This window comes from Ictalurus furcatus, chromosome 28, assembly GCF_023375685.1.
Source record: "Ictalurus furcatus strain D&B chromosome 28, Billie_1.0, whole genome shotgun sequence".
Taxonomy (NCBI): domain Eukaryota; kingdom Metazoa; phylum Chordata; class Actinopteri; order Siluriformes; family Ictaluridae; genus Ictalurus; species Ictalurus furcatus.
In genome coordinates, this window is record NC_071282.1 from 13,448,130 (window position 1) to 13,462,075 (window position 13,946).

Genomic DNA, 13,946 nt, shown 5'->3' on the forward strand with positions numbered 1-13,946 from the left:
CCCATTAACAGACCCATTAAAATTTGTATTGTACCAAATCTGGTAGTTGAATCAGTATTATAAAGTTTTACTTACTTTATTCAATAGTCTGATGCTCGTTCTATGGTGCAAACAGGAAGTAAATAGTCATGACGCTATTTATAACCACTATGAAATGGCTCATAAGCTTTCAATATCACATAGAGCAACTCATTTAGAGCTTTACAAAGTTACAAAAAGACATCAGTTACAACTGTAAGAGGAAAAACAGACCACGGTTCAGGTTTCCACTGGAATATACTTTATTTTCTGTGGAATAATAACTAGTACACTACATCTACTGACTTCTAGGCAGTCCCATGATAAGCGCTGTATAATCTTGTTACTGAAGGAGGATATTGATCCACATGGATGAAGGAGGACTCCAAGAACACTGACAAAGATGTAGGCAAGAGAGGAGAGGAAGACCGTGAGCATGTTTCCCTGATTGCATCATCAACTCATTTGTCAATTTCAGTAAAAGTTATACAGGGATAGAAATATGAGCATATTGGATTTATGGGGAATCTGAATTGAGACTTAATCAAAGGTATGAGGGGCAGAAATTGTTCTGAGATCAACTCTTTAGCCAATAAATGTTTGATAAAGATTCCTGGATTAGGGTATGTGGAAAAATATTTAGGGTTGTGGGAATAGGGATCTCATCATTAGTGAAAAACTACAACAACTTTGTAGTAGTAATGCTTAGTGTTAAAACAGAAAAATCAGATTTCAATTGAAATCAATTTTGAGTTAGTGAAATAACTATAATTTCTTTCTTAATTAATTTCTAGATGCAGGAAGCAAGAGGAATTCTTCACTAATGTTTCCGAATGAATAAATAAGCATTGGATAAATACATAATAAATATCAAATAAATAATGAATAAATAAGAACAAGTAGGTAAATAAATAAAACATAGTTAAATACATACAGTATGATCAAAAAAGACATGTGTGTGCATGTGTTTGTTTGCAGCCTGGTTTCAAGGACAGGTACTGACAACAGCAATGATTATAATAATAACTGTACAGAACTAATGCGCTAAATTATTCAAAGCTCTAAATAGCAATACAACCATGTATGCAATACCCACAGCCAAAGAAAAGTGGGATAGTGACCGAAATCATACACTTCTTGAAGGTCTCTGCATACAGGTATATCCGATATGAAACTGTCAAGGAGACCCAAGAATAAAGGAGGAGTAGAAGAGAAATTTACAGCCGTGTGTGTGTGTGTGTGTGTGTGTGTGTGTGTGTGTGGTGTATGAAAGTCTCCTCTGCTGCATCATGCTAACGTTTCCACACACAAAGCCTTATGTTGTATAGGTTTGGATATACAGTGCATAGTTTACAGCCAGAGCTTGCAGTTTACACCGTCACACGTCAACATCCCGGTGTACATACCGTATAATACATCTTTTAGAAAAGCACACAGTTCTGTTTTCCACTAGCAAAACATGAGATAAATATCATTAATTTCATTAATACAGTCTGTGTTTGTTCTCACGTTTGTTTGTTTGTTTGTTTGTTTGTTTGTTTGTTCGTGTGTGTCAGTCTTTGGAAGGGGTTGGGGAAGAATATTACAGAGTGTGTCCAGTGTCCATCGAGTCGCCTTTGACTCCTGTTGGATTACATTCATCCCAGCTGGGTGCTTCTTCTTCCTTCTATGCACATCTTTTCCCTTCTACCGTCCCTTGTTGTGATTATTTTCGCAACTTGGAAGAATTTCAGGCCATAAAAGTGCTTTAATTCGTTTTGTTCTCCTGGCTTTTTGGTGTCCGTATATGATCCTGTTTTGTTTGTAACACCATATCGTACACAGATGTTTGATAGGTTCCTTTGCTCTTGTTTTTTAGGTGCTTTGCGAAATTGTGTGTGTTTTAATTTTCTCCACGTTATTTTGGATTACATGTATTACCTGAATCTGTGTCACATAATCATCATCTAATCTGATGTGCTGCAATTTCTGGGGTTTAATAATCTTTAGATTTTTGTCACCTTTTCTTATAGAAGATATAAGAAATCTTCCATAATGTCTTCACAGCCATCTTGGCTATGGTAATACCTTTTTAGTTATAATAATTACTTATTTACCACAGATACGAGGAAAGGTAGTGTGAAGTGTTTTGAATTGTTCATTTCTTTGATTTTTCAATCCATCCTTTAATCTATCTGTTCCTGTAGCCATCACTGGTCAGAAGCCAGGGCTCTCATAGCTGCTGTGACTGTAGTAGCTGTGTGCCTGACTGGGACTTCGGGACTGACTGCTGCTCCTGCTCCTGCCCCTGCTCCTGCCCCGACTTTTACTCCTGCTTTTGCTCCGATTTCTGCTCCTGCTCCGGCTGTAGCTGCTGTAGCTGTCGTAGCTCCGGCTCCGGCTTCGGCTGGAACTACTATAGCTGCTCAGAGAGCTGGAGGAAGACGGACTAGGCCTGTAGTATGGTATCGGCCTCTTGCGTGCACTACAGAGAGAGAGAAACATTAAGTGTTAGACACTTTATATATATGTGTGTGTGTATATATATATATATATATATATATATATATATATATATATATATATATATATATATGAATTTGTAGTCCCACATTATAGTAAATGTCTCTAATACCATAGGCATGAACTATATATGCAACTATAATGTAACTACTGAAGATATGCAGTTTTATAGATGGACTACAGAAGTAATGTGTCAAATAAACAGAATTCCAGAAAGTTACAAATGGAATGTGTGATTTTCTCAGAAAAGCTGGTTAGAGGATACGAAAAACGTTGGAGCCAGTGATAAAGGCAAAGCGTGGGTGGGTTCATTTACTATTTATATCGTAATGTATAATATTTGGCCATTTTTATTACTTGTGATAAAGGCATATCTGTGATACCAAACACACTAAAGGATTGAAACTCTGCACTCTGCAACTGTACATTGGAATAAACTGGTAATTATCTAAATGATTAAGGTACTGCTGATATTATTGGGCGTGTGTGTGACAGAATTAATAATTATACAGTAATTATACACTGATCAGCCATAACATTAACACCACCTGCCTAATAATGTGTAGGTCCACCTTGTTTATCAAGGGGGCAAGGTCACTTTCTTCCATTGTTCCAGGGTCCAGTTCTGATGCTCATGTGCCCACTGTAGGCGTTCTCGGCAGTGGACAGAGGTCACATGGGCACTCTGACCGGTCTGCAGCTAAGCAGCCCCAAAAACAGTAAACTGGGATGCATTGTGTGTTCTGACACCTTTCTATCACAGCCAGCATTAACTGTTTGAGTAATTTGTGCTACAGTAGCACTTCTGTGGGACTGGACCAGATGGGCTAGTCTTCACTCCCTATACACATTAATGAGCCTTGGCTGACCATGACCCTGTCACCCGTTCACAGGTTTTCTTTCCTTGGACATCTTTTGGTAGGTACTAACCACTGCATACCGGGAACCACCCACAAGACCTGCTGTTTTGGAGATGCTCTGACCCGTTGTCTAGCCATCACAATTTGGCCTTTGTCAAAGTCACTCAGATCCGAACACTTACCCATTTTTCCTGCTTCCAACACATCAACTTCGAGAACTGATTGTTCGCTTGCTGCCTAATATACCCAACACTTGACAGGTGTCATTGTAACGAGCTAATCAACGTTCACATCACCTGTCAGTGGTTTTAATATTATGGCTGATCAGAGTATACACCTCTGACTGTTACAAAGCACTGACATTGGAGGTTCCTTTCAAAAATGGTATCATACTATTTTAATCCCTCTGCAAAAAGGCATATAGCCATAGTAATTATATTATAGTTGCATGTATAGTTTATGTGTCACTACACAAACATTAGAGACAATTTTATACAAAATAAAATTTCATATGTACTTTATTTGTGAAAGAATCAGAGATAATGGTTTTAGATAATGCTGTCAGAGGGAGCCAGAATGCTGTGATTAGAATAAAAAGATTGAGTGGCTGCGTGTGTTAATCAGGGTTAATGCATTCGCCCCCTAGATGGCACTAGTTATTCAAAGAGACAGAAAGAAATGCATAATTTGTTAATACTGTACATTCACACACGTAACCATATCCACACACGCATATACACACTGTAGGTCACCTCGAAGCACCCACACCACTTGTGTTGCTGCCAAGCAAAGAGCTGTTAGCTGGTACCGATACAGAAATATTAAATCTTTAATTGAAGTGAGTGGGAAACAGACAGGGTTTATCAAGAGGTTTCAACAGAATGGTAATCCTTCAAGATTATCATACATATACTAATTGAAGGTTTTTAAACACATTTCTACAGACTGTTTATTGATTTGTGTTACTTTATATTTTGGTCAATTTTAGTTTGATTATCATACATATACTCATCACTAGATGTATGTATGCATGTAGATTTAAATTTCAAAACCTCTTAACTTCACCTTTATCAGTTAAGCATGTTGTAACGTTAGTATACATCAGATGCCAGTAACCACTGTAGTAGCTTAGATTAGAGAGAGAAAGACAGGGTTGGGATGTTGATTTTTGTACTGTAATGACATTGTCTGTGTGCCGCTGCTTCACCAAACAGGTTCACAAGGAGACGAGGCCTAGGAGAGTCCTGCTGCTCGGCAACAGTTACCACGGTAACTCTGCCTCCACGTTCCGATGCCCGAGGTCTTCTGAACACCTTTGTACAGGAGTGAAAGTGTGAGCTCGCTTGATTCAGCTGTGCTGATCCAGGAACACAGGCAACAAATCTCAGCATGGACATATTGCAGGTGTGTAGGTGCTGTTTTACCAGGGACAGGTTTTACACCTTGATGAAAGACTGAGCAAAAAGCATTGGAATTATTTGAAATTGGGTAAATTAATTTCAACACAGTATGGAAAGCACAGCAGAGCAATGTTTTGTTTTGTTTTGTTTTTCTATATGTAATTTTTTTTACTATATGACCGGAAAGCCGGTAGTACACAGAGTGGCCACTAGATGTCACTATATGTGCACATGATAATACAATCACAAGGTTTTCCATTAGGAAACTCGTACCAGCAGCTGTTGTCTTAACATCTTGTTAGGGAAAAGAATATGGATTATAGAAACCCCTTTGTAGGGCACCCTTTTGGAGGATTTTATTCTGTCTTTGATCAGTTTAAATCCAGACTAACAATTATATGCTGCCATCCAACAATCCTGGGCTGAAGAAAATAAAATTATTTATACTGAATAATAATTTGTTTAATGTGATTTCATGTCCAAGAAAGTACTAAAATGGCCTACAAAACTCTCCACACCTAATTCCAGGATCTATATATATAGATTTGCTATTTGCTCCCACATTCTCCTGCTATATGTAACAGCTAGCTAGTCAACTGCTAGTAAACTAGCTCATATTTGTCAAAAGTTGACACAAGTAGGAACTCAGTATTTAAGTCTTGGTATGTATTGTAATTATATGTTCTCGCAGTGTATATCAAACAAAACAATCAAATCGCTTTTGTTAATCACCAACCTAAGCTAAATTAGCTACCTAGCTAGGTTAACATGCAGGTTCTGCAGCTAAAAGTCTGACAGTACTGAGAAAGTCTGAGAAACTGAGAAATTAAAGATTAAAATAGTTGTGGGTTCAGTAGGACTTTATGTTCTGACTGTTATTCTGACAAACCTGGAGTGAAATGCAATAACCAGCACTATTTAATATCAAATTGAATTTGATAAGTAAGCTAGGTATTTAGCAACTCAGAAGCACTAGGTAATCAGGGCTTAGTTGACTAGCTAGCAATATCTTTATTGTTTAAATGGTCCAATTTGTGAAGTAATTTGAATCATTTCAATGTCATAGCTTGCTCACAAAGATACTTTACCACAGATAATAATAAAAAATACTTTGTCAGTGATAGCAGCAAAAGTCAATTGATATTACCTGAGAGGATCAAAGAAAAAGGACTTCATCACCTTAAAACCATGTGTTTGGAAGCAAAACAGAATTTACACAGAAATTCAATCTCTTTCAATCAGTCAGTTGAATGAAGCAAATTGAAGGTTTTGTTTAGATAGAAAAACATTTTCAGTTAGGGTCAAATCATCAGAATAAATAGAAATTACATGAAACAGGAAGGTGTTTTGTCCCCTGTAGTTTGCTGGAATACAACTGCTATAGGCTGATCAGGAACAGGATGTACCTGGTGATTCTGCGAGCCTCCATAAAGCTGGGCGAGTCTCTCCTTCTCTTACGAATGGGAGAATAACTGCGGGAGCGTCGGCGAGCTCTCTCGGCATCAGAGTAGTGAGGACTGTCCCTCTCTCTATATGAGCACAGAGAAGAGGTGATGATTAAAGTGATGATGTCTACATTCCCTTGACATGGGTATGTCTCCAAATGAAAAAAAAAAGAAGATATTTTGAAGACTATTCAAAATATCTGTTCTTTTTTAATACAAAACTACTTCTTGCAAAGGAGAAGTGCAGTACAGTACAGTACGGTTCTTTAAATTTGAATCCTGAATTTTATATATACACTTGAAAATAGGAAGATTGCTTCTGAGGTTGTATGGACCTGTCCTGGGCACTCATGGGCACGTGTCATTGATTAGTACAACACCACTTGAAACTCAAGAGTTGATCTTTGTATGGATCTTTTGTCTGCTTGTGAATTTGTGAGATGTGATGTAAGTATAGGCTTTAAGGTACACAGATACACTGTTTAAAAATGACTGTGAGTAATGAGGCATAAAGTTATTAGAACTCACCTAGAGTTGTTCTGCCGAGTATGTGGAGACTTGGTCTTGCTTTGCGTGTGCTCTCTTGATTTGGAGCGTGAAGAAGATCGGACACTGCTCCACGAGCTGCTTCGTTGCTGTAGGCTTGATTTGCTCTTTTTGCGGCCCGACGTGCGCCGGTGTGGATTTGGTGACGCTGACACACTGCGCTGTCGGTTCACGGCCCTACCATGATGGTGCCTCTTAGATGAATGAGACCCTTTTGCTCTGCAAAGAAATACAATGGAAAAAAATGTTGGTGCAGCCATCTTGATTATAAAATGACCTGGGTAAGTGTACCAAAAGTCACATCCTGATCTATTTAGAAATGGATAGATGATGGCCACAGCAACAATTAACTAAGTCTCACTTCTTCACATGTGTGCCCTTGGCTTTAGACTGGAGATCGAGTTGGGAGTCACTGCTATGGGCAGGAGAGTGGCAGCTCCGTCCTGCCCGTTTTCCTGATGACTCAGAGGACAGCTTGCCACCCCGCTGCTGCCTCTCTTCTCCCTTTCCTGCCTCTCCCATCTGGGCATGTGTCTGCTGTCGACCAGGGCTCCTACAGAGGGCGCTGTGGCTCTTTGCTTCTCTTACATTAGGCGACGTCTGCCTCTGCACTTCACTCGGTGAGGATGAAGCCAATGACCGTAGCTTCTGTAGATGTATAATAACCAAAAAAAATGTTTTTAAAAAAAGAAAAAAAGGGGAAAAAATGACACAAATACACAGAAATTAGAATCTTTTTCACTTGGGTGAGTGCGATGGTGTACTTGCCAAAAAAAAAGGGCAAATATCTAAAAGAAAAGAGCTAGGAGTTTTCTTGATATGGCTTATAGACAGTCCTCTATGGTGCAGCGCATGCAATACTTGGCATGCAAAACCATAATGAGCTGGAAATTATAATCCCGAAAGAAAAGAAGAGGAAAGAAGGGAAAATATGTGAAAATTGTGAAACAAATCAAGATCGGGAGAACAGAGAGTAAAAAGAGAGAGCGAAAGAGACCAAAGAGCTGAGTGGAAAAGGAGGACTTTGTCTTTTTTTTCTTTTCTTTTTTTTAAAGAAATGGCTACAAACGGAAAAAGTGGAAAATAAAAACAAAAATAAATCAGACAACTTGACAGAACATCACAGAAATGGAAGGAACAAAATTAAAGATTCACAATTATAGAGTCACTCGAATTAGAAAACAATTGGTCTTCTATTCAGTAGTAAATTTCTGCTTGTGGATTGCTTTCCCTGCAGACAATTGCTGAGATGTGAACAGCGACCCATTTCCTTTTTTTTTCTTTTTTTTTTTCTTTTTTTTAAATGGCTACTCTGTTTTAACTCCCTTTTGGTTAACATCCACTTACCAATAAAGTGGTATTCCCTCCTTTAGTAGGTAAGGTATGAAGAGAAGGGAAAAGTGGGGCAACATAAGTGCATCATTAGATTCACAAAATGCAAGAGAAAAAGACACAACACCCTTCCCTGGTAGTGAGCATGAGACAATACATGAAATCAAACTCAAACAAAAAGACACACCAAATGAAATAAAGAATAAATAATAATAATAATAATAATAATAATAATAATAATAATAATAATAATAATAATCATTTAGGACTAAAGAAAAGAAATGACAATATGGGCTTGGACACTCTTTTCAGAACAACTCGCTTTCCAAGTAGCAAATGATTCTGATATACGCATAGGCACTAAGAGTAAAATGAATCTATCAAAAGGGGGAAAAAGGAATCTATCAGCTGATATTCAATTGATTTAATGAACATGCAATGTTTTTAATGAACAAACTTTCAAAATAACCACTTGACACTTTGACATTATTTTTGGCTATATCATCATAATTGGCCTCTTTCATAGTTTCATAGCTTTTTTTATAAACAGTTGTAAGGACTTGTAAGGACAATATTTAGGCCCGTTACTATTAAAACCTGACACTTCTGACCTACCACCCTGGAGCCAGAGCTCATTGCAGATTCTCTATTTCAATATTTTTATTTGCAAGAATACAATGCCACTAATAAAAATTACACAATTTTTGACCACCACTACTCCACACTCACACCAACGGCAAGGAGACAAAGTGGCCTGAAGTCATTACTTTGCAGTGAAAACTGGTGAACTACATATAATAGGAGGCAGACTGACATGAAGTAGGTGAAGTAGGTGGGGAGAATGAGGTGAAGGGGGCATAGAAAAAAGGTTGAAGTTAAGTGTTTTAGCTACTACCGTGCCCTCCACTAATATTGGCACCCTTGGTAAATATGAGCAAAGAAGGCTGTGAAAAATTTTCCTCATTGTTGAACCTTTTGATCTTTTGTTTAAAAAAGAATCACAACAATACTCTGCTGTCATGGATATCAAACAATTGCAAACACAACACAGGTTTATGAAAAAAATATATATATCTTTGTTATATATTGGTGTGCAATAATGATTGGCACCCCTATGAATTCATATGAGAAAAATGAATTTGAAGAATATTTCCATTGATATTTTATATTTTTTAGAACACTTGGGTGACTAGGGACAGGAAATTGTTCAACCATGACTTCCTGTTTCACAGGGGTATAAATATGAGGTAACTCATAGGCCAAATTCCCTTAGTCATTCATAACAGTGGGTTAGCCAAGGAATATAGTTGTGATGAGAAGCAAAAGGTTGTTGAGCTCCACAAAATGTGAAGTGGCTATAAAAATATAGCAAAGGAATTGAAAATGCCCAACATCAGGGCAATAATTAAGAAGTTCCAGTCAACTGAAAATGTTATGAATCAACCTGTAAGAGCATGTGTGTCTATATCATCTCAACACACTGTGAAGAGGATGGTTCGAGTGGCCAAAAAAATCTCCCAAGGATCACAGCTGGAGAATTGCAGAAGTTAGTTGCGTCTTGGGGTCAGAAAGTCTCCAAAACTACAATCCGAAGTCACCTCCATCAGCACAAGTTGTTTGGTTTCAAGAAAAAAAGTCTCTACTCGCATCCAAAAACAAACTCAACCGTCTTCAATTTGCCAGACACTACTGGAACTTCAAATGGGATCGGGTTCTATGGTCAGATGAAACCAAAATAGAGCTTTTTGGTAATAAACACCAGAGGTGGTTTTGGCACACAGAGAGGTAGCCATATGGAAAAGTACCTCATGCCCATGGTTAAATATGGTGGAGGCTCTTTAATGTTTTGTGGCTGTTTTTCTACCAGAGGACCTGAAAATTTTGTTAGGATACATGACATCATGGACTATCAAATATCAACAGATATTAAATGAACACCTGACTGCCTCTGCCAGAAAGCTTAAAATGGGCCATGGTTGGTTCTTCCAGTAAGACAATGATCTAAAACATACATCAAAATCAACACAAAAATGGTTTACTGACCACAAAATCAAGGTCCTGCCATGGCCATCAAAGTCTCCTGAAACCTGTGGGGTGAACTGAAGAGGAGAGTCCACCAGCATGGACTTCGAAATTTGAAGGATCTGGAGCCATTCCGTATGGAGGAGTGGTCTCAGATCCTTTGCCATGTATTCTCCAACCTCATCAGGCATTATAGGAGAAGGCTCAAGTGTTTTTGTGAATTTTTTGAACAAACGGTCAAAAGGTTCAACAATAAAGACAATTTTTCACAGCCTTCTTTGATCATATTTACCAATGGTGCCAATATTAGTGGAGGGCACTGTATGAATAGGTGGAATATTTTCCTCTGTCTGTTTTTCCACATTTTTGTTCCTACTTACAGCACAGTGGTGATACTTGCTGTGCTGCTATGGGCTTGATGTGTCACCATTTGATTTGTGTACATCAAACATTTTAAGTCCATAAAATAGGTGTTAGAAACTGTAAAGAGCAAACATTTGTAGACAGTAATGAACTACATGGATGCATATTATACACAAGCTCTTCCCTGCAGGATTTTTATTTGTTTACATTTGTTTGTTGTCACATGGGTGGTTTTATTTACATTCTGTAGCTAGCTTTGTGAATGTCGCACCAGTAAAACCATCGCAGAAAAGATAAGAATGTCCTCTAGCGACCTAAGTAGAGCAAGGTGAAAAATCGCTGCCGGTGTGAGCGCAGCAGGACACTTTATTTGGTGGTAGTGCGGGCGGGAGTGAATGAGGACAAAAAAACTTCAACTCTACATCTGTTGTTTGGCTACAAATCATGCATTTTTAGGATTTTATAATATCTAGAGCTTTTAAAACTAATTAAAAGAATAATCAACATTCACACACAACTATATGATCAACTTCTGTCTTTTGAAGCAAAGGTTTCAGTTTTGCAGCTTGAAAAATGAAATAAAATGAAATAATAATAAAAAAGGAACATAAATGTGTAAAACAATCATAAGACGAATGTACCATATCATCAAGAGACAAAAAGGATGCGGCACAGACATGAATGCATTCTAGTCAAACGAAAGAAGAACAGAGAGACGAGAAATGGACTGGAGGGGAGGGTAGTGTACTGACGACTTCAGCAATAGAGCAAAGCTAAATTTTCATGTTGGAAAACAAGGTTGAAAATACTGTAAAATAATACTGAACATATTACTAAGAAAGAAAAACTAAAAGAAGAAAAAAAAACAATGAAAAGTAGTCCGCCAAAGTTTTTTTTTTTTCATCATAGATAAAATGAGAAGAAAGAGAGAGAAACAGTCAAGCTAGGGTGCTTGTCACATTCTCATCTGCATAGAGACCACGTGCGTAGGCAGAGCGTTACCTACCTTCCATTTCAATCAGAGACACGTATGCAATATTGACAGAACGAGAAAGGAAGAAAAAAGGAGGAGGGGGAAGGAGAAAGGAAAATTCTCCGCAGCGAAATGGGAAAAAGACAATGAGTTCTTTTTAGTATCCCAGCTAATTACTTGGTCCACAAACTTAAAAAGTAGACCAACCCAACCAAAATGTAAGCCAAAATCAAATTTGACAAATAATTGAGAATGAAACTCCAAACCACCACCCAAAAAAAAAGAGAAAACAACAGAAATCTACATGAATATCTGTCTTATTTGCTTGGACACACGTACAGCCATATTAAGGTTAAGAGAATTAGGGCATCTAAATTACAGTCAAAATAAGAGACAAAATCAAACCCATCGTACAAACTGAACTGGAGAAGGGTATGAACATGCACACTGTGGTCGATGGAGCAGAAAGCATGTCAGGACGACAGAGAAGAGAGCCACACACACCACGGATGGATAGGAGGAGGTGGAGGGGTGTCGAGTGCTAGGATGGAGAACTAAAGTCAGCACACTGAAAAGGGACCCCAGTCACATTTTACCGACTTGTTTGAAATACTGTGTATTAGTACACCAAGGAAGTTGGTCAGGAAGAACTCTCTTTGCTCTCGGCAATTGCACACTTTTTCAGAAAAGTGAAAGACTTATTTTTAGTATTTGTAGTGAACATTTAGGATGTACAAACAGTGTGTGTGTATATATGATTGTAAATGGCTTGGGTCCCTTTAGTGAAACACCTTCACTAAAATGTTGTCCTATTTAGTTCCAAGTTTTCCATTTATTCTTAGACAGACTAAGATATAGAAAACATCAGAAAGAAAACCCCTGTACATTTCCGAAGTTACTAAAATGTAAAATCAAGTAGTGGAGCAAGAAATTCAGTATTAAGGATGGGTAATGAATCTGCAAACAATGATTTTTAGCTTGTAATATGAGACCTCCCATGAGTTACGAATAAGTGTCGAATTCGCTGCTATTTAAGGAAAACTCCAGAGTTTTCCAACCTAATAGCCATCTACTGCATCTGTACTGTACATGTAATTACCAGAGATGAATTTTGACATGTTTCCCTGTGCTGAGAAAAGAACATACAAACTGTTTAAAGTTCACTTATATAGGCACTCTAAGCAAAGTATTACTACCAATAAATTCTTCAGTAAAACATCATTTTTAAAACTTCACCCGTTCCACATGTTTATACATCAAGACTTACGAATGCACATGTGCAATATTCTTGTTGTTTTTCTCTGCTGGTGATTTATCATTTAAAACATTTGAAATAAATGATTTAATCGTCCAGAACCAATAGCCTTAAAAAAAAAAAAGACAGGAAAAGAAGCATTTCCATCATTTCAGGGTTAAGGAGAGTACATAACGTTGTAATAATATTACCAGCTGTGCAGTCAGGAACTGCTTGCTGGCAGTGGCAATTACGAAAAATCAGCTGGATGGTGGATTTTTAGGTGAGTCTACAGTAATATGAAGTAAACACTAAAAAAAAAAAACAATAGTTCATTTATGATATAATGCTTTTACAAATTGTCTAACGTCCACATGGGCAACATTTTCACTGTTAATGCTGCTCAAAGTGTTTGAACATGTCTTGGGGCTGACAAACCCCTTTTACAGCACATAAGACCTTCTCAAAAGAATGCATGCAGATCATTATGAGGAAATCTGACTAGTAATTTAGGTATCATTAAAACTTACAGTAATTTTTTTGGTGGTGAAATTGTGGAGGGCAAAAAACAGGATTTTTAATCGCTTTCTAATTATCTGTTAACATTATGTGTAAAGTGTTAGATTTGCCATTTCATTGTAGGCCTATTTAATCTTTTGAGGTCAAAATTTTCATCCTTTTTTTTCTTTCGGTTAAAACGGAAAGTGCCATTTTTTACCATTTTTGTATGAATTTTTTTGGTACATTCCCAATAAATACAGTTACCTTATGTTAAATATATACTTGTCTAATGTTAGCTAAGTCAAACATACACTGGTTGAATTTATTTCACATTAATGAACTCAAAACATTCTCAGTTTACCATGATAGAAGGCAAGGATGCACAGCTAGTCCCGAGGACCCTGAAAGCTTGTAAGACTGGGGGAAGGGGGCGGGGCTTCTAGGCAGTGTCAGTTAATATCAGACAGTTCAAACCACCTGTGCAAATGATCCCAGATTCATATGTTGACTGGCTCATCTGCTGTTTTATTTTGGGGGAAAAGCCTGGTATTTATTTTATTTGGAGTAATAACTCATATTAAGGTACTTCAATGATAAATTGCGACGCTCCTGTGCAAAATAGATCAATTTAATCATAGTAAGCGTCACTGGATATACCACAAAAAAGCATACGTAACACTCAGACTTGAGAATTTCCCTCATGTTTATCTCATTCTAAGTAATTTAATCTTAAAGTGTAATGACGATAGA

General features: G+C 37.5%; 1 protein-coding gene across 1 annotated transcript in view; it reads right to left on the reverse strand.

Annotated features, from left to right (window-relative positions):
* Nucleotides 1–1,572: 1,572 nt before the first annotated feature.
* srrm3 (serine/arginine repetitive matrix 3) overlaps nucleotides 1,573–13,946 on the reverse strand; it is a 94,073-nt gene continuing 81,699 nt past the window's right edge. Inside the window, exons 11-14 of the mRNA XM_053618062.1 lie at nucleotides 7,133–7,419; nucleotides 6,754–6,990; nucleotides 6,187–6,309; nucleotides 1,573–2,482 (exon numbers count right to left, since the gene is read on the reverse strand). Coding sequence (XP_053474037.1) covers nucleotides 2,215–2,482; nucleotides 6,187–6,309; nucleotides 6,754–6,990; nucleotides 7,133–7,419 — 915 coding nt within the window. The 3' untranslated portion in view covers nucleotides 1,573–2,214. The remainder of the gene's footprint in view (nucleotides 2,483–6,186; nucleotides 6,310–6,753; nucleotides 6,991–7,132; nucleotides 7,420–13,946) is intronic.